The following is a 21,917-nucleotide window of genomic DNA, read 5'->3' as shown; positions in this document are numbered from 1 at the left end:
GACTCTAACCTGAGGAATATGTGTCATCACCTGGGCTTTTAAATCTCCATTTTTAGAGTATTGGTACCCAGTGCCCTTTTTAGAGCTGCTGAGCTTGTGAAGGAGCTGTCATTATGAAGAAGAATCTGGTATTTGCAGTAGTATGAACACTAAGGTAATCCAGCCTGTTTTGTCTAAGCAATGAAGTGTTTCTCTCTGCATCCCTTCTGCTTTATCACAAAATTCAAAACTGTGGTTTATGTCCAGGCTTGGGAAATGTCATTACATTATTGATAAATTTGATCTGGCTCCATTTATGCTCTATCATTAAAAACAGCTTTGGGGTTGGTAAACACAGACACTACCGATTCCTGGAGAATTCAGCAAGCCTCATCAGTTTCTTTGTTCTCAGTTCACATTCCTTTCTTGTCAGGAAACTTGTTAATTTTCACACCATCTAATTGCTGCATGAAGCCAGTATACTTTTTAAAGCCAACTTTATCAAAACACTATAGGATAAAGGGCTATATTGAATCTTAGGTTGTGTAGCAAGAACTGCAAGATACTTGTACTCAGGGAGGAAGTGTGCAAATATGTTGCCCATCTTTTCATGAAGGGAAGATGTCGATGGAAAATGGGAATGGCCAGAATTTTATACATGAAACTGATTTTTTAAACGTCAAACAAATGTGATACAGATTTTATTGGCTGAATCAAGAATTATGAAAAAATTAGTCATTCCACCAACCTTAATCTACAAAAAAAGTCCAAAAGATATAAAATGATCCACTCAATAACCTCTCTAACGGGTTATCTAATAACTTTGCAATAGCATAACATAGCCAATATTTCTTCAGCTTTTAAAGATAGTCACACATTTCCCCTCAGGAAAAGGCCTTCTGATTCTGATGTTAAGCACCTCCTTGTCTTTTTGTGCATGTTTTGTTCACAGGTGATCCAGCAGCTGCCTTCAGTGTGGGTGCAGCACCCACTGGTGCCTGGGTGGACATGTCCTTACAGAAGCATTGCTGTGTTTCATTAAAGCACTGTCACTACCCACAGCCACTTCTGTTCCTGCTGACCAGTTCTTCCTCTCTGTATCACACACCCTAATTCTTCAGAAGTCTTGACTCTTTTTATGGAATTTCTTGTGTATTCAGATATTTTCTGTGCATTTTAACACTTCCCCCTCGCCCCCATCACCAATTGCGTGTTTAGAGTATCAGAAACAGCTGTTGATTCTTTTTCAGTTCTTCTGTGTGCCTAAAAGGGGAGCTGTAGAAAGAGTCTTAGAATTTGATATAGGCCTTATCACAGCCAGTTTCAATTCTTTATGCTTAGATGTGCCAGCATATGTTCCCAGTAAACAGAAGAGCATCTATGCTGTCAAAACCCTATGGCTCTGCAAACAGTCCAGGTAGAAAAAATAACAAACCTCTTGAAATTTCTCTTTGTTGACATGTCATAAATTCTCTCTCATGCGCAAAATTCTTCTCTCCTACAACTTTATTCCCTTCACTCTGTGCTTATTAACACCCACTTTCCCCCTACAATGGCATGCAGAAAAAAAAAGCGTGTAGGTATTAAATGAGTTAATTTTAGATTAAATATTCTCAGGTGACTGTCCAGAGACCATGTTAACACACTGCTTTCTAGTGCTGTGAGCCTTTGAATTCGAGCTTTGATTCCTTGTCAGAGCTGGACTTAAGCAGCCCCTGCTCTCTGGGGCAGAGCTGAACAGAGGCTCTTGGACAGCCCAGGCTGCTGAGTTCATGTGGCCAGCAAAGGGCAGTGCTGGATCCCGTGGACACAACAGGGGCAGCCTCTGTTCTGTGACCCTTGGCACTCAAGTTGTCCTCATCGAGCTCTGACTTTGTTTCTGCAAACTCTCGTGTCCCCAGCTCAGTGAGGTGGGGGTGAGGGCTGTCCCCCTGCACATGTGGTGCAAGGCAGGATGAAAGCACTTGCTTCTGCAAAGGTTGGATTTGTGTTGGGAGATTTAGCAAAAGTGATCTTTGTGGGCTTTCAGTGCACAAAGAGGACCCGTGAGGAAGATGGAGGTAAACATTTTAACAGGGTATATACTGGACAAGGGGTAATGATTTTGACGCTATGAAAGAGCCAGTTTAGACTAGATATAAAGATGTAACTTTTTACAGTGAGGTTGGCAAAACACTGAAAAGGGTGGCCCGGAGAGGTGGCAGAAGCTCCATCCCTGGAAACATTCAAGGCCAGGCTGAACAAGGCTCCAAGCAGCTTAGACTAATTGAAGGTGTCCTTGCTTATTGCAGAGAAGTTGGACTATATGACCTTTTAAGGTCCCTCCCAAAACAAATTATTCTATTATCTTGTCCAATGTTTACTATTATCAGGTCCTGTGCATAAGAACCAGCAACATTCTGCTTCCCTTTATCTGTGTCTAATTTTATCAATGATTATCGCTTCATTTAACCCACCTTTAAACAAATTTGTGGAAAATGTTTTCACCTGCTGCACAGATAGTTGAGAGAAATAACAGCATGACTGCTGACACATGTAATGAAATATTGAGGCTCCTATGAGTTTGTTTTTGCTAAAAAAAAAAAAAGAGAGAGAGAGAGACAAGTAAGGTAGTCTACAACACTTTTGGTATTACTTCTTCCTATGTATTTCCATGATTTATTGTGTCTATATGAGATACCATGTGTGACAAAAGACACTCACAACGCTGCTCTGTAGTTTCCAAAGAATGATATGAACAATCTATTTCCTCCAAAATTGCAGCCAAACCCCCAATGCCTGTTGCTAGCTCCAGGAAAACTTCCTGGTTACAGGGATTAAGGAGTTTTCGCTGCTACTTGCAACAGCTCTCCAGCATTCCCCCTCCAGTGGATTAGGTGACACTGACTTGTTAAAGTGTAATCCTAAATCCAGAACATCCTATTTGGTGATCTTTGGTTGCCACAGTGCTGCGAAGAGTAATATGTTGGTCTAACTCTTTATTTCTGCTCATTTTCCATGTCTACCTCAGAATGCTACAGTGAAAGCGAACACGAGGATCCAGAAATAACAGACACGCCACCTCCACCCTACACAGCCCAGACACCACCTCCTACTTCCGTAAGTGTTCCGCTTATTACCTTGTTTCTTATTGCATGCTGGTTGAAATAAAACTCTCCTGAGGTGGTGGACCTCTAGGAATAACCTAAAACCATGTCTGGAAGTGTCCACTTTGTGTTCCTGTGCACTGCCTGGCCTATGGCAGAGCACACAGTTGGCACATTCTGCATCACAGGGAGCTTTGCAGTGTAAAAGATCAGCTCCTTCCTATTTTTCTTGCTGGAGAGAAGAAGATGTTGTTCTACCTCATACACAAATTGTGTCTTTTCTTTACAAGACTTTTAACACGTCACTATAAACTGTTTTACTTTCATACTAATCTCTCTTTTTTTAAAAAAAATCCACCCTGAAATCTCTCTCTTTTTGTGACCTTGGTAGTATATCCAACAACTTGGTATTTATTTATTTGAGTGAGCTGTTTATAAGACTGCTGAATTTGAAGCTGCTTTTGTGGCAGTGAACAGAGGTGAAGGGAAAGAGGCCTCTACATAAAGAGATAAAAATCTGGTTGTTTTTCCTCTACCTCTGAAAAATAGACTATGAAAAAATAAAATAGGCATTCTTCCAAAATCTATGTAGCTTATTGTCCCAGAATATTCCTTCCTGTCTCACTTCATTTCATAAATTAAAATAAGTGCTATGAACCCTCATGAGTCTAATCAAATTGGCTTGCCTAATTGCTATCTACTTCTTGCCTTATTAATCTTGTTTCTATATAATTGTTTTTCCCAGTGATCTCATTGCTCTTACATGCAATTTAAAATATTTTTAAAAGTATTTTAATTTTGTTAATTTTTCCAATTTTCTATTTTTAGGGGTTTTTTTTTAAGTAAAGAAAGAAAAGTTGTTAATTTGCTGTGACAGGTAGCTTCACTAGTAGGTTTGGGGTGGGTTTTTTTCCCTCTCTTTGCAGCCTTTAAAAGAAAAGTCTCATTTGTAGTAGAAGTCAGGGAGAGCTCTTGCAAGTAGCAGATGCAATCCCTTAATCTCTGTAACCAATAATTTTTCCTGGAGCTAGCAACAGGCACTGGGGGTTTGACTGCAATTTTGGAGTAAAGAGCTTGTTAATATCATGCTTTGGAAACTATAGAGCACCCTCGTGAGAGTCTTTTGCCACCATATTTTTAATTTTTAAAGTTTTTTTCAGTTAAAATGGAAAGTCAAATTTAACTAATTCTGTTTTAGAAATAAGTGATTTGGTCTGGGCTGGTAATAAGGAATCCTGATTCAAGCCTTACCCTTCACTACCTCAAAGTTAACACTGAGAGGTGTGCAGTAATATACTCAGTACTAAATATTCCCGTGGCATCTCATGGAAGGGAAGTGTCTGCTGCCTGACTGGTGTGGTACAAGTTCCTCTGTGGAATGCTACCCCAAGTAGCTGGGTTGGGCACAGGAGCAGCGAAGCAGGAGCCAATCTGAAATATACAGATGAGCAAGAGAAGTTTGTGCAATCACAGACAATAATAAAAGGAGATGTCATGGACACGGTTGCCTGTCTGGCAATCCCTAATTAGCTCATATAGATCTGGGAGCACATATCACCCACTAGGCTCCCTCATTTTCAGTCAGATAAGTTGATCTTCACTTCCTCTCCTGAAACACGTAAGATTTATCACTGGAACAACACAACTGGCACTCAGGGGTGTGAGGTGTTCACTGCTGTAGAGCATGATTCTTTATTGCCTGTATTATCTGGAAGTTAAATGTGACTGAGTGGCTATAAATATCAGGGAAGAGAAGACCTTTGGCTATATGTCTCCCAGTTATTCAGGGTCATGGATCAGTTAATGAAGCGTCTTGAATTTTATATTTCAGTGGCTTGCCTTTAGGAGGCTGTAGATGTGTTTTCCGTCTGCTCACCTCTGAGTGAATGCCTGCGTTTTTCCAGATGATGAGTTTTAAACAGGTGCTGTTTTTAGTTTTCTGTTTTTCTGGTTTCCTGCTGCTTGTTGGTCTGTTGCTGCAGATCTCCGGTTGTCTCCTTCCCGTGTGCTCCTCTTGAGTGCTGGCCTCCACATTTTGGCAGGGAACTTGTGGGAGGCAGGCAGTGATGCAGATGCTGAAGGATCCTGCTTTCTCAAGCTTTCCCTTAAAGGCTATCTTCTCTTCAGCCTTTACCTTTGACAGTTGATTTCCCTTATTCTTATCCCTTAAAATCCCTTCCCTTGTGGACAAAGGTTAGTGTCTCCTGAGCAAAGGTGTCATCTTTTCACCCCAGAACTGGCCACTGGAATAAGCTCCACTTGCTGTGGGTCTGCACCATGCTCAGCTTGCTTACCTAGTGAGTAGGAACAGGTCTGTTTGACTGCAAGGCAGAGTCCTCTTTTAAATACTGTATTTAATATCCCTTTCACTTCTGGACAAGTGTTGAAACAAGAAAAACACTGGAAGGATTGGGAAAGTACAGCTTCTACTAAAAACTCAATTCTAGGTTTGGAATTTGTGGTTGTCTCAGGGAAGAGTGGTTAAAGACGACTCTCTCCTTATTTATTTCTTGTAGAATTCTTGAACAAAACTGTGAAGTCTCAAAAATGTTGTATATTTGGGTTCATATTCTGTGAGTACAGGACTTGCAATTTTCTCAAACTGCTGCTGGAAACGACACTTGTCCTGTCAACTCAGCTCAGCATCGAGAATGCCACAGGCATTGACTGGAGTTTATTTCTTTTTATTATTTTAAGCAGAAAGGCCTCCAAACTTCTTGACATCAACTCCAAACCAAAAACTATTAGTCTGGAAACTAATAGAAACCCAGGTGTAGACTCTGTTGCATTTTAGAGCAGCAAACCCTTTGCTGTACTTCTAGCACAAAGTTTGTACTTGCTGTTCTATTCTCTGCTGACTCAAACCATTTTGGAATTTGCAGAAGAAAAAAGTAGTGATAATGAGGTTCCATGTGTATGCATAGGTTTGGGTACTGTAGAGGAAAAAAGCAAGTGAGGAACAAGTAAATTATATCACCTGCTGGATAAAAGTTAAACTGACCACCTGCATTAATTTGTCCATATGTGAATGGATATACAGTTAAAAATCAGCAGATATGCTGAGACAATAGATTGCAGCAGTAGCCAAAAAAGAGTTTAATGGTCATAATTTTTCTCTAAAAATATCTAGAGACTCATTAATCTCCAGTGAAATCCTTACGATCTGTTTTTTAAAACATCCCCACATGGAAATATATTGTCATCTGGATAATTGCAAAACTTCCAAAGAAGTCACTCAAATAACTTATGTCAGGTAAATATTTGTCATGCCAAAGAAGAAACAAAACACAACACATACGCAGAGAAAAAGAAACACCTTCTGGCAGTCATATTTATTCTCACTCATATTTTTAAATTAACACGCAATGACAATTAAAACAAAAATATATTCCTCTCAGTGAGGCACAGTCTTAATTTCAAGAGCACTTTCTATTTTATTAGTATGGACAAAGGCCAGATAAATAGAGGTGAGAACTAATATCTTCATTTTCCAGCTTTGAACAATTGGAATTAGACCAACTACAACATGTGGGCAAACGCTGTTACTGTTCAATTGTTCTGCTTGTCTTTATAAATTCTTCAACAATTTGTTGCTGTGATAGGAACTCTTAGATGAAATGCTTTATATCACCTGTGCTCCCAAGAACATTTTTAGCACTCTTAGTTTACTACAGCATCTCCTTGTCCTTTGCTTGAGGATGCATATGTGGGGGTTTCTATTTTAGAAACAAAAACACACCAGAAACACAGTGCTGTACTTTACATAGGGGAATATAAATGTCTGGGTCCTGCAGTGTTTGGCACAGCCTCATAGGAATTGTAAAAAGGACCAGACAACTTGTTTTATGAGGATTGTCTGAGAGCTGGGTATGTTCAGTCTCAGGAAAAGGGGGCTCAGGGGAGACCTCATTGCCTTCTGTAATTCCCTGAAAGGAGGTTGTAGCCAGTGGTGTGGGCCATGCCTACAGTGACAGGACTGGAAGAAGTAGCCTTAGGTTGGGTGGGACAGGACAGATTCAGATTAGATATTGGACAAGTTTTTTCTTCACCAATAGGTTGATCAGGGATTGGAATAGGTTGCCCAGGGAAGTGGTAGAGTCACAATCCCTGGAAGTGTTCAAGAGGCATCTGTATATGGGGCTGGATGATGTGGTTTAGAGGTTGCAGTGGGAGTGCTGCATGGATGACTGGACTGTAAGACCTTGAGAGTCTCTTCCAACCCTGACAATTCTGTGATTCTATGAACGGCTTTGAAAATTCACAAAAATGAAGAAGCTGCTATAAAGAGATAGTGCTCACCATCTGATATAGGTCCTCCTCATTCCCTGAATTGACTACAAGTTGCATGATACAGCTGTATTAGCAGCATGGGAAGGCTTTGCTCTTTTTAATATAAGAAGGAAGCAGTGTACATTACAGTATACAACACTGAATTGTGGAGTTTAAAAATCATAATTAAAAAAAATTGTTACTCTTGGTTTGGTTTATTTGAATAAAACTTATTTCTGGTTTACTGGGTTATAAATAGGTATTCCAAGCTAAACCCTTTACTGTGTTTTCAGCTTTTCCAAGTTTCCTTAGCAACATCTTCCCAGTAAGTTGCAATATTTTCCATCTACTTATCATCTGTTTTAATCCTTATATAGATCTATTCTACACAAATACTGAGGACAGAGACTTGCCAGAATTGTGGTCTGTCAAGTCTGGTACTATGATGCTGGGATTGGCCCGTAAGAGATGATATGCAGAAGGAGTAAATTTCTGCAGTAGCAAGAAATCTGGCTTTCACATCATTATGATCTCATAACAATTTCTGATAGTTTCTGCTAAGCCTTCTTGCCCTGGCGAACAATTATCCTTTGAATGGACTAGGAAAAATACTTCTTTACTGTACTACAGTGCTTGGCACCCCTTCTGTCTGTCTCTGGTGATTGTATTGGTGGAACTGTTAAGAGCCTCATGTTCAATGGCTAATTTGGAGTTTTTCTTCTTCACTCTTGATTAGACCAATGAAGTGAAGACAAATTAAAGAAAGAAGGCGAGTGTGAGACTTACCATGGAAGGCTATATTCAGCATACCCTAGTCTTTGTTCTAGGCATTGTCAGGTTTATATCTCTTTTGCTTTTGGCTTCCTGGTGGCTTGGTTTCTGAAGTTACTGCTCTGAAGCAAGTTGATTGCAACATCACAGGCTTGTTTGGATGAATAAGTAACCAGATTACACCAGTTTTTGGTCATGTAGCATTTCAGCTGCATATCTATCTATCATGTAGAACATAGTAACAGGAGTTATTTGTAAATAATTTTTCTTTATTCTTGCCCCCACCCCCGCTTTTGTTTCTGGAAAGCAGGATCAGCAGAAGTCATCATTCACCTCAACTCTGTCAAGTGAAGCATCTTGTTCTCTCTCCTCTCCTGAAAGCACTTTCAACTCTCAAGAATCATCATCGTCCTTGACATCCAAAGTGGTTTGTTCCGAGAGGCAGTCCTGGCTTGACCTGGTTTCCAGCTCTGCCACGGAAGAGGGTGATCAGCCTTTAACGTTCTGCGTACAGATCCATTCTGATGAGCCACCAGAAGTGGTCTGTGGAGATGCAGCAGAGAGCCAGGAAGTCCATCTTTCTGAACCCAATGGTGGATCCCAAACCTCTTACCTAAGTGCAGATACACATTGTCTAGCTGTGCCAGATGCAACAGGACAACGATCATTAGCCAAAGGTGAGCTAATGAGAGAGGAGGTTTTTGCTGCAGAGCCATACAATATAAGAGTTACAGGTTTCCTTAGCTTCCTTTCCCCTTCCTTCCTCAGTGTAATTCACTGAAGAGTTTTCCAGTGGCACACCATTTATAACATTTAATTTATTGCACATTAAATATAGAACCTAGTATCTGGTTGGTAGGTACCTTTACAACTTTTCTCAAATTTTATGCTAGATCATAACCTCTGTATATAAATTTAGCACAGACATAATTTTATTTACATTCTTTATTTCAGTGCAAAACTAATCTTTTATTAGTTAGGATTGAATAAAAGTGTTAACCAAGTGTGCCATGGATTGGTCACTGTAACAAAACTGTAATATGTAGGGAACAGTGAACATGGGGTTAAGTCAGACAATTTTACAAATATGTGCTGTTGCATTTACTCGAAGTACATACTCCCTATTTGCTTCATTAAGCTTCATTGTAATCAAGACAACACAACTGAAATACTGAATCAGAAAGTCTATTAAGACTGGATTTTGTTTAAGTAAATAGGTATCTGCACAGTATCCTCCTACTGAAATGTACTGCTAATTAAAAAAGGTGGCATGGCTCCAGAATGTGGTCATTGTTACTCTTCATAACTCTCCTGCGTAGGGAGGAAGGATCTCCTGCTGCTTCAGCTTCTTCTTTCTGAATTAAAGGCAGTTGAAGCCTTAGAGTTGTTCCTGGCATACAATTATTCTCTGTAGAGGCGTAATATGTAAGGGAACAACAACATTCCTGTGCCTGAGATCTTCCCATGATTCCAAATCCTTGTAAAGATTTGCAGTGAGTACTTTGTTGCTCAAAGAGAAGGGTTGTCTCAGCACAATGCAAAAGAAAGGTGCATCTAAGAGCTTAGGCTGAAAGTAATGCAGTGGTGGAGAGAAACAGCACTGGAGTTGTCAGAGTATTTCTCTGTAGGTGAGCTAGACACTGAAAGATGATACTGTGAGGCACAGTAGTTGCTTTGTCAGTCCCCCTGTTTCACAAATATCAGCACTTAGAAAGCTGGCTACATTTACCGAAGTTTAGAAAGATTTGTGTTGTCATACCTTTTTTGGTTTTACACTCAAAAGACATTAAGGAAAGTACAGTTTTCACAGAAAGTGAAGATTAACTCAGTGTTTTATGCTCCATTATATAACTTATCAATTCTGTAGGTTTCTCTGCTAGAAAATTCTGCAGCAAAGATCAGAAAGAATTTAAATCCAGAGTAAGCATATGTGCTGTATCTATATATTGGAAAAGAGTGCTGTGCTTTGAGTTACTGTGGAATCTAATTCCCCTAATTCTGGCTTTGCAAGCTGTGAAAAGGCTGAGGCTGGCAGAAATGGAGTCTCTAATGAAAATGTTACAAAGACATATTAAATATATTGTTTTCTGTAATTTTACCTTCTGGGTTAAATTTTAGAGAGTAATGTCTTTGGAAAACATTACCAGGGACATTAAAGTTGATTGTTGGAATTTAGGTCATAAATGGCATAGTGGCTTATAGATCCTGTTGACAAAAATTCAGTGGTTGCTCTTCAGAAATCTAAACTTCTGCTTAGAATACATTCCTCTGTTATTGTCAGAAATCCTGCAATAATGCATTGGTTACTGCTTTCCATTGTAATGTAAGGGTGGCAAATACTTTTATGGATACCACAGAATTAGCATGACACATTCATTACTACTTAAAATACAGTTTGATAGGCTCAACCATACTAACCAATAAAATGGGACTAAAATGTAAATCAAGGCATATTTTGGTATACACTCCTGCAGTGTGCAAGATAGTTTAATTTTGATAGATTATTCCTGGGGAAATGTATTCTTCTGTTGATCACTGCTTAGTTGATGGGCAACCCTGATGGCAGAACACAGAGCACCCTTATCCTAACCACAGTGGTGATTGCTGACAAAATTCCAGAAATAGATAATTTCACCAAGACAGTCACTATGGAAACTGTATAACCTCACTAGTCTTTGTCTGCATCATAAACCATTGCTGACAAGGTAAATGTATACCATACACGTTTGTCTTTCCTATATCAGTCTGCATATTATGGGCTGGGTGTGGAGAGTGCTGCTGTGTGAGGCCCTCTTCTGCAATGGTCACTGAAAACATTATTTTGCAAGGAGATTAAGCTACTTCAATTTGAGAATGAGGTAGAAAAGGAAGGATTAATGTAAAGCAATAATTCAGTTCCAAACGAAAGTTACCAAAAGGGATGCAGTTCTGGCTCTGTAGCTTATCGCCCAAGAATTTCCCTCTCCAGCTAGTTGATAAGCACGTGCACGAATACTGTGAGATGAATTCAAGTTGTCGGGTAAAATCTAGCTGCAGATTCTCCTTATTTGCAATGCTGGGAAGAACACCCTTGTTATCTGATGCAAAACAAGAAGGCATATCTCAATGCAGTCAGTGTTTTTGCTTTACAGTGCTTCCGAATAGTGCATTTCTGACATGTTTCAGAATCACGAGACTGCATCCAGGAGGAGACAAGTCTGTATTTTGTCAATATTTGTCCTGAAAGCACATGTTCCCTGTGTGTAAAGATGGTCCTGCTGTTGTCAGAACAGCTATATTCTTTGATAGTCTTTGATCCCAGTCCCTCACAGAACCTACAAATGTGTCTGTGCTCTCTCTTTCTCCTGGTGAGGATAAAAAATAACCCCCTGCCACACTGTTTTCTGGCCACATTCTTCAAAGAAAAAACACAAGTTGAATTTTTGGTTGTAGCTGGTAAGATCCTAGAGTTGAGGTAAAAATTTTCTAGAACTGAGGAGCAGTTTTGCTGCACAAAGTCTAGAAATGGAGACCAATGGGAGAAAAGTTGGTACCTAGAGGCAAGACAGAGTAGCTGTGGTTTTGTGGGAAGAGCTTACCATGAAAAAGTACAAAAACAGTGAAGAAATCTTAGTGATGAGTTAAACAATGAAAGAAACATTTTTCAGAAATAAATGGATGAATCTTCATAAGAAAAGCTACTGATTCAACTAAGTGATAATGGACTATTTTTTCAACAGAAATTATTTAATGAACACTGCTAAGCAACTGTGAGCATCTGGTGAAAGCAACCATAACATATGATATTTTTAACAGTCTTTCCAACCACTCTTAGTGATGCTATGAACATCATCAGCATTAATTCTCTGCACCAGTTACTGGGGAGATGTTACATACCAGAGAGTGATACAAAGAAGGGGAGTTTATCAGTTTTCTTTTTTGAAAGGAGACCAACATTATGCATCCATTCAGTTTTTGGGAATATTTGAAACTTTGGTGATGCAGCTTGCTACATGCACAGTGACAAAGGATTCTAAGCTGCCTGTGAGGCAAAGAAACAGCTGAGAATACAAAGAGCTGTCTGACTATGTGTGCTGTGTCCAGAAGCTGGCCTTGCCCCCTCCATGATGGTTAGATACACTCTCCAGCCAAACTCCATCTTTTGAATTTCTTCTGGCAACCATTGGAAGAAAAAGTATGGTTCTGAAGTACCAGCATTATGATCAAAAACCATGACAGCTACAGGAAGCCACAGGAACTGAGAGGTTACACATGAAATTAGGAATGTGTGTTTCTATTTATTTAGGGATCTACTACTACAGCAGTAAGATCCTTCTTCCTTGCATTTTCTGAGGGTTTCACGATCATATGAAGTTTATGCATCTTGGCAAGGCATTCTTATTTTATCACTTCTGGTTTATTTTACTTTAGTTGACAATAGCTGTGGAAGAACTGGTGTGTGCTGATATTTTAAAACCTGGACAGCTTTTCAAATACATCTTGGATTTTATCTGGTTTGTTTTTCTGGGAAGGAGATGGTTAAATAGGAGCTGGATTCATTAAATTCCTTCTGTTCTCGCTACCGACATCCTCTTCCTCTCTGGAGTCTGCCTGTGCCAGTAATAGCCAGAACAGATCCTCTGGTGTGCTCTGGCCCCTTTGTTCCTTCTGCAAAAGTTTTAGAAAACAGCTATATCATGGCTGAGACTAGCTGAGGAAATGTGCCTATGGTGAGAACAACTGTGTAGAGAAACAACTTGAACAACTCTTCTGGTTCTCATCAAAAAAGCTGTAGAAATCACAGTGAAAACTATGGTGCTACGGTTTTCTGAAGCCTCTGAAAAAGAGATACTTATTTATGTTGTTTCCAGTTCAGTCAGTTTATTAAAATTGTGCCCCTCACTGCTGAGTCTACTATACTGTCAGACAATAGCATGTAATTGTTTTTTATGCTAACAAAGTTTTCCTACTATTTTCTTCCAATCTTTCCTCCCCTAGTTCTGCATTTTCCAGTGAGGAGTTTGCCTGAGTTATACTCAGCTAGTTGAATTTTTTTTCTATATTTTCTGTTCCATAATTATGTGGGAAATTTCATTTTCCTGAGGTGACTTATTCCCATCAAAAAGTCTGCTACCACTATGGAAAAGGGTTAGTGGGTGGATAGGTAGGCAAGGGCAAAAATCACAACTTTTTTTCCTCTGCTCTTCCCAGACTTGGGTGTATGTGTTCTCTCCCAGTGAAGCTCATAGGAGTAGTGAGAACAGGAGGAAGAAGCAGAGTTTTTTTGGTTTTTTTCCCCCTTGTGATTAATACACAACTGGGGGTCTGTGAAATCTCAGTTACGGAATGGGAGGCCAAATATTTACATTTCAGATAAATTTAGTCAGATACATTCTGTTGGAGGTGGTTTTCAATGCAAAATGCTATTTCTGCCAAGTATTTCCTATTTCTGTATCTTTACACTGGGAAACAATCAACTTTCACAGCTGCTTTATGAAAGTTCTGGATAATTTTACTTACATAAGCCTAAAGAGCATTAAAGTTGAGATTTCAGACAGGCTTCTGTACTGATGCTCCAGGATGGGGAGTCTCAATAACTTAATGTCTCCAGCCTAGGGATGTTGGCTGTCAGGAGAGCAGAAGCTGAAAAGGAGGTGAAGAATAGGCATGCCGAACCTCTGGCAGGTTGTTCTTGTCTGTGATACTTCCTGTTAGAGGGAAATTCCAGATAAATGGCATCAAGCCTCAGAATTGTGTTTTAGTTCCCCTAAATCAGAATTTTTCAGTTCCTTCATTACTTCTCCCCCTTTCAGATTTACAGCATCAATCTAGTGTGTTCAGTGGCAGCTTCAAGCCCGCAAAACGTGGGCTTTTTCTTTCTGAACTTGGCTCAGGGGTACTCAGGACACTGAAGGTGAAATTCCAGGTAGGTAGGAGATTGTCTGGCCTCAGTTTGTAGAGGCTTATTGGCAGACATATCCTTCCACATGCTGACAGAGAGCAACAGTGTGTGAGCAAGAGTCTCACAAACACACAGCATTGGGATGCTCTTATTTTTTAACCGTAGTTGAAATTCATCAGAGATGGAGACAGAAGTGCTATGTAACTCATACTGGCTCTACACAACCTGCAAGTTCCACTCACCCTTGTTTTCCAGCAATTTGCTGGAATTCCATTTACTGCCACTTCCTTTACCCACCCAATAAGAAGAATCTGTCACATTCCTTTCCCTTTGAAATAACCTGACACTGATTAATCCCTTGGAGGATGAGAATGGTGGAAGATTAAGAAATAGGAAAGGAGTTTTAAGGTAGCGATCTTGAAAGTCTGCAGGGGCTGAGTTCATTTTGCTGGGCAAGTGCATAATCTGGGAGCCTTCTCCTGGGCTTTTCTGAGTTTGTCTCCATCTTTTTCTGTGCTGAGTGTTACTGTACTCCTTACAGTTTCCCACAAGTGCATGGAAGATATCAGAATATTTAGCATGGAAGAAGAGTGTTCAGTGAGGGTGTTTTCTTTTGTAACCCTTATAGGATACTGAAGGAAGGGAAGGTCATGAGTTAGCCTCAAAAGGTATCTGGAGTTGGGATGTTAAGTCCCTTGTGGGTTGACTTTATCTAAAAGTTGCTGAACAGGACTGAAGCAACTTTCTTTTCTTCTTACACGCCCTTTCTTGGATAGCTGATAAAAATCAATTTATGTCTCAAAGTATTACTGTGCACAGTCCTGATGGGTGATGTCTACAGCGGAGTTGAGCCAGTCCTGTGAGAAGCTGGCTAATGAAACAAACAGCTGCTTCATCCCAAGAAAGTAGGCAGGAAACTAGTCATTATGAGCCTCATGGCATGTGCCAACAGCTTTCAGGAAATACTAATGCCGTGTATTATGCCTTACACTTCCATTTTTTTTTTCTGTTTCCTGAAGCTTGTTAAATATACAACGGTTCTCCTTTTCCTCTCCAGCAATGTACCACTGTTGGAAGTTATATTTAGTTTTTGTCAAGGTACAGTAGGCTATTTATAATCACGCAGTAGGGAAGAATAGGCCAGAAACACGGTGAAGGCAAATATTTGTGGCCTATCATAAACCTTTCTTGAAACCTAAATATTTAGAAAGAACAGAGATGTAGGAGGATGCTGTACTTTATAAAACATGGAAAAGATAAAAAGCAGCCTCCTTAGCATGCTGACAAATTGCAGAAATCTTTTTGCAGCAGCATGAGTGAGCAGAAGGACTTGTTCATTTTGTTCAGAATATACTTGCTGACAGCAGATGATTTAGAAAAGTAAATGTTTAACTTCAAAAGAAATGAATGCCTAGCCAGTTCAATGGGAATAGGAAGGACTGAAACTGAGAAGAACCAACACCACTATCCCCAGTGATATAAGACCAAGCATTCTCCAAAGTGGATCTGGATGGATTAATTAGCACCCTGAAAACAGCAATAGCTGTAATATTTTCCTTTAGAGATCACTGAGGCCATGTGGACTGAAGGACAAGAAGCAAGTAGTGCAGTCTGCTGCTAAAAATGGCTTTGTGCTAAAACACCCCTACATATGCTTGGCACATTTTTAGTTTCCGTCTGTTCATTTTTGAGTTGTTTTATTCTGAGAATTGTCTTTGCTTCAATTTTCATCTTATTTTATGCTATTCTCAGCTGTTTACTTGCTTTTCCTTTCACTTACTCTCTGTCTTGGAAGATGGTCCTGCAGCTTGGGAGCCATCAGAATAATTAAGGTGGAGAGAATCAAAGCTTTGTTGTGAGGCATTACAAGCAAACTCTCTGCTGCAACCTGTGGAACTCAGAGACAACACATTGGATGCCTCAGGGGTTCTTGCTTTAATCTGTTTTCTAGGGACCTTCTCTTGGGGCCCCTGAAATGTTTCTATGTTTCTTTTAATTGCTTATTTTATTTTTTTAACTCTGTTTTCAATACTGGCCAAAACCTGGTGATGAATCAGCACACCAAAGAAAATTTTCCCTGTGAGTTGCCAGGTAGAGGCATAATTCACTGTGTGTAGCATACAGAGAGGGGTGAATGGGTCTAGATGCCATCAGAGCTGTTTCATTCAAACATAGAGCTACTAACAGTTGTTCAAAATCTGTGATATATTCAGAACATTAAGGCAGCACTCTGTAAGTGGAGATACAGGCTCACATCTCTTTGGATCATTACCTGATTCTTAAAAACACGTGAGTTTGGAAGTTTGTCTTTCTCATAGGCATTATTACCCTAGAAATTACCCTAATTGCCCTTAGTTTTAACTCTAATACCATTATTTTTTGAGTTGGTTGGGAGCTCTCCTGATGGCTGACAATAACTTTTCTGTTATGTGCTGCCACATTCACATTCTCATACCAAATTTATTCTTTTCTATGCAGACCAGGAAAAATATGATGATGATGATGATGATGATGAGATGGAGCGACTTTATAAGTCATTGGAGCAAGCAAGCCTGTCTCCCATTGGTGATCGTCGACTGTCGACTAAGAAGGAGCTTAGGAAGTCATTTATCAAGCGCAGCAAAAACCCTTCCATTAATGAGAAACTCCACAAAATTCGAATGCTGAACAGTACATTGAAGGTGAGTTTGCAGATCTTGCCAAGGAAACCTTGAGAGAAAGAAAACAGTTTGGCTGAAAAAGAAGCAGTATAGACTACAGCCAATCTCTAATTACATATTTACTGAAAGCCCTAGAGAATTTTGTTAAGTTTTTGAGTTCTTTTTCTCTGCTTCATTGTGAATACTGATCTGTGTTGTGTTGTTCAGTTTGAACTGGAAACAGAGGCAATAGCTCAGGAGGGACTCTTCTTGCAGGAGTTCCAGCCCGTTTGGAAAATTTAATGAAGAAAACTCTTAGTTAACTGGAAAACTTGCAAGCTCAGCTAAGTGCACTAAACAGGGGAGCCTTAAAAAAGGAAGCGCAGACAAAGCACATTGATGATAAAGGACATGAAAATGACCCTGAGCCAAAAAAAAGTTTTCCTTATGTGATTATCAGAGAATGTACAGGATGTGCCAAAGCTATTGTAAAGACCTCCTGTAACTAAAATATTTTTAATAGCAAAAGCATCCTGCTTTTATGTTGGAAATATATCACGAACTGGAGGGGTACAGGAGTTCAGGATATGTTACATGAAAGGGCCGGTAAACCTGTCTGGAATATGGGAATTTATGAAGCAGCTTACTTGCCAGCATCAAGTGTCATGGGATTTCAAAGCCTGCTTCTGAACGGTACTGAGAGAGACAAAAAAGCTTAACCATAGCTTGTATATTGTAAGGAGAAAGAATAAATGCAGAGTTGGGGCTTCACTTGTTTCTTTTCCTATGCATTAGAAGCAGGAGTTGAGTATCTTGTTTCAAATGGATGTATTTGGCTTCAGGCACTGTAAGCTGGAGAAATCCATGTAAAATGATTGGACTTGATGATCTTAGATGTCTTTTCCAACCTTAGCAGTTCTATGATTCTAAAAACTTATCATGTCAGCACAATCATTGGTTTGACTATTAGTTGTAATGGGAAGCTTGGGTTCAGCACCTCAGCCTGTATTGAAATCCCTGAAAATTACAATTGTAAAGGGAATTGGGAAGAGAGGCATTCTTCACGGCTCCATATGAGACCTGGTGAAGTCTCTCCTTAGTATTGAAGAGTTTTCAGTGCTGTGGCAGTGACTACAGAAGAATTCATTTGCTTCAACAATTAAGTGAGCCCCCCACACAGAAGAAAGTTAGTTTAAAAAGTATGCCTATTTTATAGGATAAGAAGCTACGTACAGAAACATTCTGCAAGGTTTTTCCTGACAGGGGCCTCACTAATAAATCTAAGAACCAGTTTGTGCAAAAGGGAATTGTAATTTGTGGAACAGTCACTTTCATTAGTATGGAGATGAATAGAAGCCTCAATGTCAGACATGAGCAAGGAGGACAATGGTGCATTGATTTAGCATGGGAGTAATATAAGTTGTGATTAATTTAGGCTTGTCTAACACTGTTATTTAATATGAAAAAAAATAAGTTTTGGAGTGTTCATAACATATAAAATGTGATGAATTCTTTGGGTTTTGGTTTGTTTTTTTTTTTCTTCTCTTCAAACTAAGAAACTGAAGTATTGACAAGACAAATAAAAAAGCACAGACACTTTCTCATAGACACAGAATTCTGTACACAACAGTATTTAAGTTAGCCTGTCTGAAAGTCAAGTGCCTGCAGTGGGAAAGTGCCATATTCCTTACATCAGTGGAATTACATGCTTTAAAGTCCATTTTCTTAATGTATAATATAAGACATAAGGTAATTGGAAATAATCCACTGGAAATCTAAAAAGCAGGAATTTTTTGCTTCTGATCCATATGTACTCTGCTTTAATTAAAACCCTACTAGTTTGAGAAGTGATTTAAATAAGTCTCAATGCAATTTTAATTTTAGACTTTTGACTCCATTTGTTTAGCAACAGATTAATGTTGCTGCCACAATATCTCATTAGCAAAACATGCTTTGAATACTTTGGAAGAGAGGGAAACTATGTGCAAATGCATCACAATCTTAGTGAATGTGGGAAATAGTTTTAGTGCTACAGGAGAAATTCCATGGCTTGGCTTTTTGCTGCCAAATTTGTCCAACAGAAACACTCCTCTCCCTTCCACCTCCTATCTCCTCTCTTCTCCTCTTAAGCTAACTGCTGCCTCCCATTGCAGGCTGAGGCTTCTCTATGCTGCGGTTCATTGCATGGATAGGCAATACGGGTTGGAAAAGCAAAGTGGTTTGTTATGCCACAATGTGTGAGGACATAAAAAAATATCAGTGTGTGAAAGGAGGGTGGAAAGAAGACAGAGACAGGCTATTTTCAGTAGTGCCTGGTGACAGGACCAGAAGTGATGGGTTCAAACTGAAACATAGAAAGTTTCCCCCGGATATCAAGAAACACTTTTTTGTTGTGAGGGTGACCAAGCACAGGTTGTCCAGGGAAGTTCTTGAGTCTCTACCCTTGGAGATATTAAAGAGTCATCTGCACACAGTCCTAGGCAGCCTGCAGTAGGTGTTTGAGGAAGGGTTTTGGACCAAATGACTTCCAGAAGTCCCTTCCAAGCTCAATCACTCTGTAGTTCTGTGACATACAGAATCTCAGTGTCCCCGAATCAGTCACTGCTCACATTTTACAAGTGAACCAGGTTGCCTGCAATATATGGTCTGAGCTGTTCTTGCCAAAAAGTAGGTACCAGATTTATTAGCAGTAGCTGGTGGAAGATGGCAGCCACATGTACTGTAGCCACTCTACTGCCAGTACACAAATTATACCCAAAGTTGTGTTCAGTCCAGCTCCCAGAGAAGAGACATTTATTACATGGAATAAGTGTTTTTTGAGAAAGTTAGAACTGCTGTGAATTACAGAAATGAATGCTGTTGTGTCTCGTTTCATGCAAGTACTGTCTTGTTGAGAGACAGCATAACAATGTGTAATTTTCGCATGAATCTTCTCTCATCAAGTTTTGTTAAGAAGCCCATAAAAAAATCTAGATGGAATCAAAACTTGCCTTTAACTGGGAAGAATTTTTGCTGCAGGCATAACTTTGATGACCTATGCTCTAAAATTGGGAACAAGCTGTAGGGAGGATGGGTAATTTGCCATCTCCTGGTGACATGAGTCTAATGTTTCCAGAGGGTTTTTGTTAGGGAAGATTGTCTTGACATTTTCTGTGGAAATAACCACTTGTTCTCTTCCTAGTGTAAGGAACATGACCTGGCCACAATTAACCAGTTGCTAGAGGACCCAAAGTTGACAGCAGTGAAGTACAGAGAGTGGAGGAGCACAAACATCATGCTGGTCCAAGATATTTATCAGCAGCAGGAGGTCCAGGACATGTCCACAGAGAATAGTGAACAGCAAGAGATGACTGCACAGCCAATCTCTGAAAGTGCTATTTGATCAACGGCACATGGCAAGATTTTTCTCCATGGGTCTTCATGTACAAGCAATTTAAGCTGCTGTATCTTGAGGTTTGTTTTTCGGAAGTGAAAACAACCCATTCTCAAAAGTTTTGAATGGTCTTGCAGAACTCATTTATTGTCAAAGGGGCAAGTTCACCAAACTTGCCCAAGTTCCCCATAAAAAGCATGCCTAAACGTGGCTTGCATATGTAAGAATACTATTTTAAAAAACAGCAAAAAATGTTTTTCAGTTTTTGGTGAAGGAAATTGGAAGTATCCAGCTCCTGGAAGATACAGAACAATGTAATATGTACTGTATAAATATGAGATCCTTGGGATTATTTTAACCATACAACCTTGAAATGGAGCTAAACTGATACCAACAGGATGTAGTCTACTCTATCTTTTTACCCTCTAAGGCAACCCAGTGTATGCATTTTCATCTCTGTAATCATTTACTTTCACCACTCTACCAATTTAAGCTGCGACAATTGGAAGAGTAATTATGCATGAGTTCATACTATGGACAGCTGCCAGGCACCCAGTTTGGGCTCTGCCTGATGTTTTATGAGTTTCAAATTTATTTATGGTCCAGACCAAAAAGGTACTGTCTTTCTACATGAAGAAGAGGTCTCTCAGTTTTTTCTAACATGTAATTTGATCTTCAGTGAGACAAGTTTCAACTTTCCTTATGGACTTGGCAGAATTCCTTGGAACATTATGTTCTTCTTTCTTATTTTTGACACTTGGGAGTATATTAGGTACAAGTTAATCCCAGAGTCCAATTTAAGGAAGGTGATCATATTCACAAGCCAGAAGCTAAATAACTAAACTCCTAATGTGGACCTGGAAGTGTAAAACAAAGCTGCAAGTATTTTTGTATATATATGTGATTTTATGGCTTATATGAATGTGACTATGTACTGTATAGATGTTTTATTTATATATTTATATATGCTGAATTTCCTAATATAAATAGGCACATGTGGACCAAGCCCACCCAGCTGCGAGTGCTTACAGATTGACTTGAAATGCCTCTTTATTTTGTGTTCCCCCATTATAGATCACAGTACTGGCTCTACAGCTGAGACTACCCTGACACATCTGCTGTGACTCCTTCTTGTGCTTTTCTAGCTCTGAGTTTTAGATAAAGAAAGTCTGTACAACTTAGGGCCTTAAAACAGTTTTCTAGAAGTTTCAAGATTTCCCTTTGGGGAAAAAAAATAAGAGGTTTTGCTGCAGGATCAGGATTTTTTTACTTCATTGTCCTCAGTACAAGGTTTTGGGATTTTGTCTTCCCCTCTTCTGTGGTGTAAGGAATTTTGCAGAGTGCTGAATTTTGAAAATCAAGATTAGTCCACCATTCCCAAATTAATGCCACTACAGGAACTGTGACAATCTGCACTTCTGTTGCAATTTCATAAAGATATTCTTTGCCATTTGTTTTTAATACAGTTGATATTTTAAAGCGAAATACTCTGTAGAGATGCAGCCATATTCACCTATCTTTATACATTTTATGTTTTATCATAGCTTGATTGAGAAAACAAAATTAATGTTGTTAGTGGGAACATGTGAAATCTTTTCTACTTCTGTAGGGATTAATTTGACTGTTGATATCACATTTTTAATACTCAGAAGATTTTCTTTTTAAATAGAGGTAAAGAAATAGATGAAAATTACTAAATGGGGATGCAGACACAAAACATTGGATGGTTAAAAAGCTATTCTTTTAAGGAAATCATCATATGAGTGGTGATTTCATCACTTCACTAATTCTAACTAAAAGTTAAGCAAGCTTAATACCTGGTGCAATTTGGTTTGGACTGATTGCATCTTAAAAATTGAGCCCATTTTTAGGTTGCTTTTTTTTGTTCCTCTCTGTTTTTTTTTTTTTTTTTTAAATTC

General features: G+C 39.2%; 1 protein-coding gene across 1 annotated transcript in view; it reads left to right on the top strand.

Annotated features, from left to right (window-relative positions):
• IPCEF1 (interaction protein for cytohesin exchange factors 1) overlaps positions 1–20,007 on the top strand; it is a 70,403-nt gene extending 50,396 nt beyond the window's left edge. The window contains exons 8-11 of the mRNA XM_062490044.1: positions 2,990–3,078; positions 8,413–8,782; positions 16,465–16,667; positions 19,807–20,007. Coding sequence (XP_062346028.1) covers positions 2,990–3,078; positions 8,413–8,782; positions 16,465–16,667; positions 19,807–20,007 — 863 coding nt within the window. The remainder of the gene's footprint in view (positions 1–2,989; positions 3,079–8,412; positions 8,783–16,464; positions 16,668–19,806) is intronic.
• The last annotated feature ends 1,910 nt before the right edge of the window (positions 20,008–21,917 follow it).

Source organism: Cinclus cinclus, chromosome 3, assembly GCF_963662255.1.
Source record: "Cinclus cinclus chromosome 3, bCinCin1.1, whole genome shotgun sequence".
NCBI classification, from domain to species: Eukaryota; Metazoa; Chordata; class Aves; order Passeriformes; family Cinclidae; genus Cinclus; species Cinclus cinclus.
Note: the sequence above shows the minus strand (reverse complement) of the source record. Positions and strands in the feature narration are given on the sequence as shown.